This window comes from Hyla sarda, chromosome 4 (genome assembly GCF_029499605.1).
Source record: "Hyla sarda isolate aHylSar1 chromosome 4, aHylSar1.hap1, whole genome shotgun sequence".
Lineage (NCBI taxonomy): Eukaryota > Metazoa > Chordata > Amphibia > Anura > Hylidae > Hyla > Hyla sarda.
Genome location: NC_079192.1, coordinates 167,814,179 through 167,827,656, shown reverse-complemented (window position 1 = coordinate 167,827,656; position 13,478 = coordinate 167,814,179). Strand labels below are relative to the sequence as shown.

General features: G+C 44.6%; 1 protein-coding gene across 2 annotated transcripts in view; it reads right to left on the bottom strand.

Annotated features, from left to right (window-relative positions):
- The window catches only part of CLK3 (CDC like kinase 3), a 69,849-nt gene that overhangs the window by 40,844 nt on the left and 15,527 nt on the right, over nucleotides 1-13,478 (bottom strand). For both annotated transcript variants that reach the window (XM_056572669.1, XM_056572671.1), the window contains one exon: nucleotides 1,139-1,278. In XM_056572669.1, the coding sequence (XP_056428644.1) occupies nucleotides 1,139-1,278 (140 nt within the window). The remainder of the gene's footprint in view (nucleotides 1-1,138; nucleotides 1,279-13,478) is intronic.

Genomic DNA, 13,478 nt, shown 5'->3' with positions numbered 1-13,478 from the left:
ATGGGAAAAGGGTGGGTGATTCAAACTTATTAGGGAAGGGGTTAAATGATCTTTATTAACTTTTTCGCAGTGTTATAGCTACCATAGGGGGCTATAACACTGGACACACTGATCTTTTACACTGATCAATGGTTTCTCATAGGAAACCATTGATTAATGATTCTGCTCAGGCACTGATCAGTCATTTGGCGATCGGACACCAGGAGGCAAGGTAAGGGACCCTCCTGCAGTGTCCCAGCTGATTTAATCGAGGCCATCCCGAATAGCCCCCTGAGCTAACGGCATTGTTTTACTTTCACTTTAGACGTGGCGTTCAACTTTGCGCCATATATTTAATGATAAAATGAGTGAAGTCATTACGCAGGACAACTGCTCACGCAAAAAACAAGCCCTCATACTAATCTGTGGATGAAAATATAAAAGTTACGATTTTTAGAAGACTAGGAGAAAAGAACGAAAATGCTAAAATAAAATTGGCCTGGTCCTTAAAGGGGTATTCCGGGCAAACACATCTTATCCCCTATTGAAAGGATAGGGGATAAGATGTCTGATAGCGGAGGGCCGGCCACTGGGACCCCCCGCCATCTCCCTGCAGCAGCCCGCATTCTATGCGTAGCTGCGTCTGAAGTTTCGAAAACTCTGGGCTTCCGAGATGGGAATGTGACGTCACGCCCCCTCCATTCATTTCTATGGGAGGAGTGGGCGTAACGGCCGCAACGCCCCCTCCCATAGACATGAATGGAGGGGGCGTGGCGTGACATCACATCTCCTTCTCGGAAGCCCGGAGGTTTCCGAAACTTCAGACGCAGCTACGCATAGAATGCAGGCTGCTGCAGGGAGATCGCGGGGCGTCCCAGTGGCTGGCCCCCCGTGATCAGAGGCTGGCCCCCCGTGATCAGACATCTTATTCCCTCTATCCTTTCGATAGGGGATAATATGTTTTTGCCTAGAATACCCAAATAAGGTCAAAATGGGCTTGGTCCTTAAAGGGTTAAACAAGCAGACTTATGAGGGAGCTGGAACTAGCATTTTTTTCTTTAAAACTATTGCGCATAGAAACCATAAAAAACAAGTGTGCACATCGCCTTAATCTGTACAACAGCTCATAGATGACCTTTCTACTATACACATGGCATACCTCCTGGAGCGGGATCTCACTGGGGATTTCCAGTAGGGTGAAAGGCGGCGGCGTTCATCGCGCTCCCAGCTTCGAGAAAGTCTCTTTCTTTTCCATGCTCTGGTCTCGTCACGTGACCAGTGCCTTTTCCTCCGATGCATCTAGCAGTTTAAAAAATGCAATAATCAGTATGACATAGAAGATGGCTATATTGGCTATATTACACAACAGCTTAAATGGTGGGTCTTCATTTGCATAAACACGCATAAACATGAGCAAGGAATACCCCCTATGACACACATACTCCATATAGGCTAGTACACAGACAATTTTCCTTTATTAATATACATTAAAACCCACTGTATGGTGAAAGAGGCATTAATAATATTACCATCAGTTGAACTCCTTGTGTTATTACTGATGGGCTTATAAGGCAGACTGAAATTGTTTTTTAGATTATAGTAGTGGACAGGCATCTGTGCACTTTAAAGCTTTACTGTCATTAAGAACAACCTTTGACATGTCGATCAGACATGTCAAAAGTTGTTAATCACACCAGGTCTCACTGTGAAGACCCACTGCGATCACAAGTTATAAGTCTGAGAAGTTGTTAGCATCACGCTCCGCTTCCTGGAAGGCAGAGAGATCCGAACATTTCTCTGCATAGACTTAATGGCCCAGCTAACAAGTCACGATCGCAGCGGGTCTTAGGAATGTGACCAAGTGTGATCAACAACTTAACATATCTAATCAGCATGTCAAAATTAGTTTCTAATGACAGGATTGCTTTAAAAAGGACATCTGCAGCAAAATACAATTTATCCCCTATCCACAGGATAGGGGATAAGTGTCTGATCGCGGGTGGTCTGATCGGTAAAAACCCACCGTGATCTCCTGCACGGGAGAACGGCTCTGCCGCAGCTCTCGCATGCAGGAGGCGTGCCGGCTGCAGCATGACATCGTGGCAGACACACATCCTCCATACATCTCTATTGGAGAGGCGGGGAGGCGAGAGTTGAACGCATTAGCCGCTTACATAGAGCGGCAATGTGGGGCTCCATTTGGGAGATCGCGGGGGGTCTGATCAGACACTTATCCCTTATCCTGTGGATAATGGATAAGTTGTGTTTTGCTGCAGATGTCCTTTAATGTCTGTCTCCTCTCTTTGGACTTCTATCTACATGATGAGAGTGTCAGAACACAACTTTAGAAAAGTGCTGCACCAGTGCTTTAGAAATTTGTTATAAATCTTTGAGCCAGCAAAAAAAAAAAAGTTAGGAGCGTCATTGCTCTGCTCACTGAACAGACGGAGCAGAGCGATGACGCAACCCATCAATCAAGAGGAGGGGACATTGCTGCTGGCCGAAGGTGAGAGGAGCTCCCACGCCCAGGGGACTTCTTATGGGCGCGGCGGTGAATAGTTTATAAGTTCATATCCTCACCATCCCTAGGGGCAGGAGCGTCCCCCGGGGATGATGAGGATAAAGATTTTACTCTAACACTGCCTATATAATCCCTTTAATGTTTTTCTCCTCCAGTCTGGGTAATTTGCCTCTATCTCACCATATATCATTTGCAAGTATTCATTGTGCCTTGAGTGAACTACAGGATTGTGGCATGTAGAGAGGTTTTATAATTTGTATATGTTTGCATTCCCTTTAGGGATTTGTGCAATTTTTAAAGAAGCACTTTACAAACAAACATATTCCCCCATTGCTGATTTGTATTTATTAGCATTTTTATAGCAGGGCACTTGATACTTCTGGTCATATACATTTGCAAAGATTTAATTACTTTAATATTTTGGAGTGCTGCTGTGCTCCAATGTTGCTTTTTCTTATTAGTTTACATCATATGATTAGTCAGTCAATAGTGTCCCCTCATCTCTCCCTGTGTTTACGTCACCAGTGCTGCTTCTTCAAGCTTGCCCGCAGCGGGGTCGAGGGTAGAAGCAGCAGCAGTGATGTCACTGTTCCTTGAGCACCCCCCTCACACCAAGCGTGCTGCTCGTACAAGTTAGGTAACAGGCAAATGGGCCTACGGATAGGCAAGTCTCTGTAGTCTGTTTTAGTTGCTTAATAGGGAGTAGGCGTATTATCACACCTGCGATCAGAAGCATTGTGTCTGTATGGCTGGGGTCCACATACAAGCCAGGCTTTTGTCCATTTTAGGTTGAGGTAATGAGGCAAATTATGCAATGCTTACTTTAGTCGTTTCATCCTGAGCTTCTTAATGTGAATGAACAGTGTGGGTACATACCTGCGTACCTGGAAGGACGTTAAACAAATCTCCATCTACACTTCATCTGTTCTTGGAGTGTCAAAGTAATGGGTCTGAAATCTCTTCACCTTTTCAGGTGGTAGCCAGGTCAGAATACAAGCGAACAGAGAGGGGCACACCCGATAGGGCTGTATGGATCCATGCGACATTGAGAAATGTGTCCTCGCTTTTTAGGAAATGGAGCTTGAGAATCAGATCATGTGGCAAATCTGTGTTCTTGTGGCTAGCAAGTGCCCGAAGGAAGGGGTCTAACCCAATTTGCGTGAAACTTGAGCTGTCACAGAACTTTATAAAGCACTGAGCAGTCTCTGGCAACTCCCTAATACAAATGTTAGCCCAGCTGTTTTACAAGTCTTCTAATTTAAGTTCAAGGGCTTGTAATTTACCAGCATGGTCCTTCAATCAAGATCCTTGCAGTCAGCTACCACATCTAATTTGGATTCATTATTCACCAGCCTGCTGCAGCATCAATGCTGCCATGTCGGAGGAAGCCCTGGTCCGGAACAGCTCCGGAATAGACACAGTGGCTGGGTAAGTTGCAAATTCTCCTTTCATGCGCCCATCTAGTGCGGGACACAAAAATTATAGGTAGCTCATTCATTTAATGAAGCAGCCATATGTGGTTTAGTCCCAATAGGAAACAGATGGCACAGAATAGGCACAAAGTTTTGCATTGATCACGGTGCAGTGATATAGTGTGAGCAATTTCATGCTCTCTTATGCAAATACATGTGTAAAACCATGCATTTATTCTCAAGGTGTGTTCTGACACCCTCCTCATATAGATGGAAGTCCAAAGAAATGACAGACCTTAAAGTGCACAAATTCATATCTCACCACCATAACCTAAAAATTTATATGCAAGTCTGCCTAATAAGCCCACAAGTTATAACACAAGGGATTAAACTGATAGTAATATTTCCAAAAATCCCTGGGATTTTATCCAAGTAGTACTTTTTTATTTAAATTGGCACTGATTGATCTGAAAATGTTTTATAAGTTATCACTGTTGAAAATCAAAAGACCTTTTGTAATATGATTGGTTAAAACATTTAATAAAGAAAACAGCCCCTAAAAACCCCACCACTAGGGGTCCAGAGCAGGATAGGTTTGCTATAGGGATTTTCTCCGACTGGACAATTCCTGACACAGACAGGTGTCAGCAGAGAGCACTGCAGTCAGACTGAATAGAACTATACAACTTCCTCTACAGCTGAAAAGTACTGGAAGGATTAAGATTTTTAAATCTTTTTGGCACCAGTTGATTAAAAAATAAAAAATAAATTCCACTGGAGTACCCCCCCTTTAATGTATGATCCACTGTGAAAGACTGCAGCATTGAATAGAAAACCGTTCTAGTGGTCTGAACAGGGCTATGAATCACCAGGGTCATCCCATTGAGGACCACCTCAATGACTTCAATGACTCAAAGCCCTGTTCCCAGCCACTTTTATAACAATGATATTCTTTAAAAGTTTGTTCATTGTTATGTGCAATTCTGGATGCCTTTTTTATCCCAAACTAAACACATGATACAAAGATACTATCTTTATATTTTCACTGGGTAATTATCGCTAGAAAATAAAGATCTCATTAAAATATACCAACAATTCAGTACCCAATGCGTTTTCTAGTAACCAAAGTTACACCATATGAACCAAATCAGACACGACTTCTTATAACGTCTGAAGATATACCGTATTTATCGGGGTATACCACGCACCGGCCTATAACACGCACCATCATTTTACCAAGGATATTTGGGTAAAAAAAGTTTTTTACCCAAATATCCATGGTAAAATGAGGGTGCATGTGTGCGCGTGTATACCCCGATACACCCCCAGGAAAGGCAGGGGAGAGAGGCAGTCGCTGCCCGCTTCTCTCCCCCTGCCTTTCCTGGGGTCTAGAGCCTTGCTGCTGGCCCTTCTCTCCCCCTGGCTATCGGCGCCGCTGCCCGTTCTGTCCCCCTGACTATCGGTGCCGGGGGAGAGAAGGGGCAGCGGCACCCATTGCCGGCACCGCTGCCCCGTTGCCTCCCCCCATCCCCGGTGGCATAATTACCTGTTGCCGGGGTCGGGTCCATGCTGCTTCAGGCCTCCGGCGTGCGTCCCCTGCGTCATTGCTATGCACGGCGCGGTGCACTGTCATGCGCCGCGCAGCGCATAGCAACGACGCAGGGGACGCACGCCGGAAGGCCTGAAGCAGCGCGGACCCGACTCCGGCAACAGGTAATTATGCCACCGGGGATGGGGGGGAGGCAACGGGGCAGCGGCGCCGGCAATGGGTGCCGCTGCCCCTTCTCTCCCCCTGGCTGTCGGCGCCGCTTCACTCCCCCTGGCTATCGGCGCCGGCAATGGGGCGCCGGCACCGATAGTCAGGGGGACAGAACGGGCAGCGGCACCGATAGCCAGGGGGAGAGAAGGGTCGGCAGCAGGGCTCTAGACCCCAGGAAAGGCAGGGGGAGAGAAGCGGGCAGCGACGGCCTCTCTCCCCCTGCCTTTCCTGGGGGTGTATCGGCGTATAACACGCACATAGACTTTAGGCTAAAAATTTTAGCCTAAAAAGTGTGTGTTATACGCCGATAAATACCGTACATTGAAACATGTGACTAACAGACTAATTTACATATATGTGCCTTTTTAGAAGAATATATGCTTAACCCCTTCCAGCTATAGGACGTATGCATACGTCCCAGCACCAGACACGTTCGCGCTGAGTTGTATGCATACATCCTAGCCATCTCCTGCACTGCAGCGGGCAGCACAGGAAATCGGCAGCGGGACCCTGCTGTCAATCACAGCCGGGGACCCGTCGCAGCTGCCTGGGCCGCGCCGGTCCCGGCAGTATTAAGCCCATAGATGCCGTGATCACTCCTGATCACGGCACGTATGGTGTTGACAGGGGGCGCCGCTATACCATCGCGGGTCGCTGTTGGTTGTTATGGCAGCAGGAGGTCAGATGACATCCTGTCTGCCTGCTACGGAAGCCTGTGAGATCCATCCAGAAGCTGGATCGCACAGTCTGTAGTATCTGCAGCAGATCAGGTTATACCGTGCTGCAGTACAAATGTATTGCAGCATAGCATAACCTGTAAAAAGAGAAAAATTAAATAAAATAAAAAAAAAGGTTGTTCAAAACATGTATAAAGTGTAAAAAAAAAAAAAAAATTTTAAAGGCCCCTTTCCCAAAAAAACCCTGTAGTAAAAAAATAAGAGCAAACACATACATATACACACACACACACACACACACACACACACACACACACACACCGTAATAGGAACAAGGAAAGATGATCCAGCACTTAAATACTTGCAGCTTTATTTGTTTCAAAAAAACAAATACAGTATTAAAAAACTTCACACAGTAAAAAATGATCACTCCACTGTCATACGCGTTCTCAAGCGCATGCTCGCTCTTCATCGGTGACGTCATGGATCTCTCAGGTAGCAGCTTATATTCATACTTCCACAGGTAATTAATTTGCATGTACCCTCCCTGTAAGCTATCCTATCCTGAGAGATCACCATGATTACAAGGAAAACAGTGTTCATACAGTCATGGCCGTAAATGTTGGCACCCCTGAAATTTTTCAAGAAAATTAAGTATTTCTCACAGAAAAGGATTGCAGTAACACATGTTTTGCTATACACATGTTTATTCCCTTTGTTTGTATTGGAACCAAACCAAAAAAAGGGAGGAAAAAAAAAGCTAATTGGGCATAATGTCACACCAAACTCCAAAAATGGGCTGGACAAAATTATTGGCACCCCTAACTTAATATTTGATTGCACATCCTTTGGAAAAAATAACTGCATTCAATGGCAGGGATCAATATTATCTGCGGTTGATTGCTCAAGCCTGGATTTCAGGCTTGGAGCAATCAATCGACGATCGGACACGCAGGAGACAGGTGAGGGGACCTCCTGCTGGGTCCTAGCTGATCGGGACATCGCGATTTTATCGCGATGGTGCTGATCAGCCCGACTGAGCAGCCGGGATGCTTTTACTTTCACTTTTAGACGCGGCGATCAACTTTGATCGCCGCTTCTAAAGAGTTAATGTCGGACATCAGCCCGATCGGCGATGTCCGGCATTAGCGTGAGTCCTGGTTGCTTATAGCAAACGGGACCCACCGGGTACAATGAGAGCTCACCTTGTGAGCGTGCATTATATATGGGGACGCGCATATGGACGTTCATAAACGTCCATATGCGCTAAGGTGTTAAAGGGGTACTGGGGCCAGAAAGTTCAACAGATTTGTAAATCAGTCCTCTAAAGCACTAGGGGTATGGAAAAAGAAAATGAGTGAATAGAATGTGGATCCAATTGTTTTAGTGAAAATAAAATTGTGTTTATTATTATGTAGAACAATATAATATACATCATTCCTTTTGGTCACTGAAGAAAAAGCCCGTGGCTTTGAAACGCGTCTGACCTTGTCTAAAGCACAAAGACATTAGGTGTATATTACTTTAAAGAACCTATCCGCTCAATTACCAACTTGCAACTGCTGGATGCCTGCGGTATCGGGACCACCATTACGAGCGCACTGCTAGCGCATCATTGGGACACACACCTGTTGTCTGTTACTCATTCGCAGCCCCGGACGGTAGAGCTCCTGGACACTACTCCGTTAGGCCGGACGCCTCTCCGTGCCAGCCCAGGACATTCGGAGCCCCCGGAGAGCCACTCACCCCGACCGGAATACAGACAGGCACTGCATCCATCGCGGCTGTTGAGGAGGGTGAGTGGTGCTGTGCACTGCGATACATTCGCTACAATTATACCTACCGATTCAGCTTACTTGCTACTGCATCCAAGACCACAACACTGTTGCAGGACTTATAATTGATTTACCCCTGATAAGTGTTACTATTGCAGGGATGTGGAAATTCTATCGCCCGACGCCCGGGACAAGTAGTTTTGGGCGCCGGGCAGGTGAATTGTTTATAGATTTAGCCCTGTATCGGGCTAGCAGGGACAGACCGACGTCCCCCTTATTTTTCTTTAATGCCGGTGTGAGGCGCAGGAGCGGATGCAAGTCTACACCTCACACCGGCGTTCAGAGTGTATGGAGGGGGCGGCGGCCCCCAGCTGACTGCAGAGCCCCCTTATCTCCCCTCCCGGAGGGATGCAGCTCTACACAAGAAGACACAGCAGGGTGAGAGAAAGGACGTAAGACAGCTCGGCACACAGCCCCCCCCCCCTCCCCCGCACACAGCTCTATCCCTCCCCCTCCCCTGTCTCCACAGGACCTAATCCACCACGGGGAGGCTGCATGTTTGCACGGGGAAAACACAGAGCGGGGGAGGGGAGAGAGGAGAGGACGTCCGGTGTGAGGGGAGATTTTCAAACCCATGTAACCTCACACCGGCCAGGACTACAGCTCTGATGTCCACTCATGGCTGCTCAGGTGAGGAGGCAGAGATTGCAGGCGGCGGCGACAGGAAGGGTGGTTGTATATGTAGGGTGTGAGTGGATGTGTGATGTGTATGTAATGTATAATGTGTATGTGATGTCTGTTTATGTGAGATGTGTATGTAATGTATGATGTGTGTGATGTGTATGTAATGTATAATGTGTGTATAATGTCTGTGTGATGTGTATGTAATGTATGATGTGTGTCTGATGTCTGTCTGTGTGTGATGTGTATGTAATGTATGATGTGTGTCTGATGTCTGTGTGATGTGTATGTAATGTATGATGTGTGTCTGATGTCTGTGTGATGTGTATGTAATGTATGATGTGTGTCTGTGTGATGTGTATGTAATGTATGATGTGTGTATGATGTCTGTGTGATGTGTATGTAATGTATGATGTGTGTATGATGTCTGTGTGATGTGTATGTAATGTATGATGTGTGTATGATGTCTGTGTGATGTGTATGTTATGTATGACGTGTGTATGATGTCTCTATGTGTGATGTGTATGTAATGTGTGTATGATGTCTGTCTGTGTGATGTGTATAATTTCTGTGGGTGATGTGTATGTAATGTATAATGTGTGTATGATGTCGATGTGTATGTAATGTATAATGTGTGTATGATGTCTGTCTATGTGTGATGTGTATGTAATGGATAAGGTGTGTATGAGGTCTGTCTATGTGTGGTGTGTAATGTATGTGTGTATGCTGTCTATGTAATGTATAATGTGTGTATGATGTCTGTCTAAGTTTGTGTGTATGCATGTGATGTATGATGTGGGGGGGCAGCGGTGGGTGTATGTATGATGTGTGCATATTTATGATGTGAGTGTGGTGTGAGTGTGTGTGATGTGTGTATGTAATGTATGATGTGTGTATGTATATGATGTGGGGGGGCAGCGGCGGGTGTATGTAGGATGTGTGTATGTATGGTGTGAGTGTATGTGTGATGTGTATGTATGTAATGTATGATGTGGGGGGGCAGTGGCGGGTGTATGTAGGATGTGTGTATGTATGGTGTGAGTGTATGTGTGATGTGTGTATGTAATGTAGTGTATGATGTGGGGGGCACTGCCACCGCCAGTTGTGCCATCTAATTTTATTTTTAGTGGCTTCTGGTCACCCGCAGTAAATTGCACCCCTAGAATCCCGCCCCCTTCATACTCACCCGACGACCAAGAGCCCCACGGATGCACACAAACACACCCGAACCAAAACTACAACTTTCAGCATGTTAGACAATAACCTAAACTGTAGAACTATAAAGTGTAACATGCTGGGAGTTGTAGTTTTGGTTCAGGTCAGCTGCAGAGCCATAGGCTGTATCAGGGCATGCTGGGTGTTGTAGTTACTAACTGCAATTCCCATTATTCCCTGACACAGCCTATGGCTCTGCAGCTGACACAAACCAAAACTACAACTCCCAGCATGTTACACAATAACATTAACTGTAATACTATACAGTGCAACATGCTGCAACACCCACACAACCATAGGCTGCATCAGAGCATGCTGGGTGTTGTAGTTATCTACTAACTAAATGCAACTTCCAGCATTTTCTGGCACAAAATGCAGCACATAAACTGGAGAAGCAGACCCCCCCCCCAGTAACACATAAGTCCCTATTGAGACTGAAAAATAGTGATTAAAATATTTTAAAAAGTGCGTATATATGTGAATAAGCCCCTTTCCTAATAAAAGTTTCCAATTTTCTTTAAATAAAAATAATGTACAAAAATAAACATAAGTGAACATAAATATGATAATTAAACCGTGCGGTGAACGGTGTAAATGTAACAAATAGTCCAGAATTGCTCATTTTTGGTCACTTCATATTAGAATTCTTTTATAAGGTGATCAAAAAGTTACATCTAGACTTTTCTGCGCTTCCCTCGGGAGTAAAAGGAGCTACAGCCCTCCCCCCGCTAATAGCCTGGCATGCTGCGATCGCTGTGGCCGGCTATTAAACCATTAGATCATCGCTGTCTAAGTTGACAGCAGTGTCTAAAGGATCTTATAACCATCCCTGGTGGTCTAGTGGGGGGGGGGATCAGACTATTTTGGTGGAAATTATTTCATCTACCAGGACAAGTGGGTTTTCTTGAGGGACAAGTAGATTGTGTTCCGCTTTAGTCCCTTGAACAAGTAGTTTTTTTTTTTTTTATTTCCACACCCCTGTATTGAGTCTCTGCAAGACCATATGATACTTGTGACACTCCCGGCATCCGCGCTATATTTGTGATTTTTAGCATACAGCATTGATGGATTCTCAAGGAGACTTGTGATCATTGAAAAGAGACTTTATCTTTGCAGCGGATATTAATTTAATTTATCTTTTGTATTTTTGTGCTATTTTTTATTAATATTTTAACATTTTATTGCCTTTCACCTGCCAGGGCCCTGCCAGGTGATTGGCTGTATATTATATTGTTCTACATAATAAACACAATTTTATTTTCACTAAAACAATTGGATCCACATTCTATTCACTCATTTTCTTTTTCCATACCCCTAGTGCTTTAGAGGACTGGTTTTTATATATTTTATATATATATTTTTTTCCCTATATTAGATCAGGCCCCTTGGGTGGGGGTATCACCTTTAACCTCAAGCACTATACTCTCTCACGCATTATTAGCTTTTCCTTATCCAGATTTGTAAATCACTTCTATTAAAAAAAAAAAAAAATCTTGATCCTTCCAGTACTTTTTAGGGGCTGTATACAACAGAGGAAATGCTTTTCTTTTTGGATTTCTCTTCTGTCATGACCACAGTGCTCTCTGCTGTTCATTTTAGAAACGGTCCAGAGCAAGAGAAAATCCCCATAGCAAACATATGCTGCTCTGGACAGTTCCTAAAATGAACAGCAGAGGTCAGCAGAAAGAACTGTGGTTGTGACAAAAAAGAAAGCCAAAAAGAAAAAACATTTCCTCTATAGTATACAGCCCTTAAACAGATTTGTAAATTACTTCTATTAAAAAATCTTAATCCTTCTAGTACTTTTTAACTTTCTGGCACCAGTTGGAAAAAAAATAAAATAAAAAAAAAAAGAGGTTTTCCACGGGAGTATCCCTTTAAGAATTAAAGGGGTACGCCGCCCCTAGACATCTTATCCCCTATCCAAAGGATAGGGGATAAGATGTCAGATCGCCGCGGTCCCGCTGCTGGGGATCCCCGGGATCCTCGCTGCTGCACCCCGCTATCATTACAGCACAGAGCGAGTTCGCTCTGTGTGTAATGACGGGCGATACAGGGGATGGAGCAGCGTGGCGTCATGGCTCCGCTCCTTGTGACATCACGGCCTGTCCCCTTAATGCAAGTCTATGGGAGGGGGCGTGACAACCACCACACCCCCTCCCATAGACTTGTATTGAAAGGGGCCGGTCATGACATCACAAGGGGCGGAGCAGTGACGTAAGGATGCTCCGGCCCCTGTATTGCCCGTCATTACGTGCAGAGCGAACTCGCTCTGTGCTGTAATGATAGTGCGGTGCTGCAGTGGGGATCCCAGGGCTCCCCAGCAGCGGGATTGCGGTGATCTGACATCTTAGGATAGGGGATAGGGGATAAGATGTCTAGGGGCGGGTACTCCTTTAATCACTCTGGGATGCTTTACTTTCTTATTCCGAGACTGTTAGTGGTAAATTCTAGTCAATACTTGGTGAAAAATTCCCATTTTTTTTTACTTTGAAGCTCTCTGCTTATAAGGAAAATGGATATCCCAAATAAATTATACATTGATTCACAAATACAATATGTCTACTTTATATTTTCATCATAAAGTTGACATGTTTTTACTTTTGGAAGACATAAGAGGGCTTCAAAGTTCAGAAACAATTTTCAAATTTTTCACAAAATTTTCAAAATCTGAATTTTTCAGGGACCAGTTCAGTTTTGAAGTGGATTTGAAGGGCCTTCATATTAGAAATACCCCATTATAAAAACTGCACCCCCCAAAGTATTCAAAATGACATTCAGTAAGTGTGTTAACCCTTTAGGTGTTTACAGGAATAGCAGCAAACTAAGGGAGAAAATTCAAAATCTTCTTTTTTTTTTTTACACTCATGTTCTTGTAGACCCAGTTTTTGAATTTTTACAAAGGGTTAAAGGAGAGAAATCTTCCTGAAACTTGTAACCCAATTTCTCTCGAGTAAATATCTCATATGTGTATGTCAAGTGCTCTGCTGGTGCAGTAGAGGGCTCAGAAGGGAAAGAGACAATGGAATTTTGGAGAGTGAGATTTTCTGAAATGGTTTTTGGGGGGCATGTCACATTTAGGAAGCCCCTATGGTGCCAGAACAGCAAAAAAAATAAAAATAAAAACACATGGCATACTATTTTGAAAACTACACCCCTCAAGGAATGTAACAAGGGGTACAGTGAGCCTTAACACCCTACAGGGCTTTTCGTTAAAGTTGGATGTGTAAATTTTAATATTACCGTATATACTCGAATATAAGCAGAGTTTTTCAGCACGATTTTTCGTGCTGAAAATGTCCCCCTTGGCTTATACTTGAGTGAGGAAGATAAAAAAAAAAAAAAAAAAAAAAAATAAATAAAAAATCGCAGGCATACTGGTGGGGGTGGCGAGGGGGATGGGGCAGGCCGTCCATCGCACCCAACTACGCTGCAGGGACCGTCCAAATTCCAGTGGGG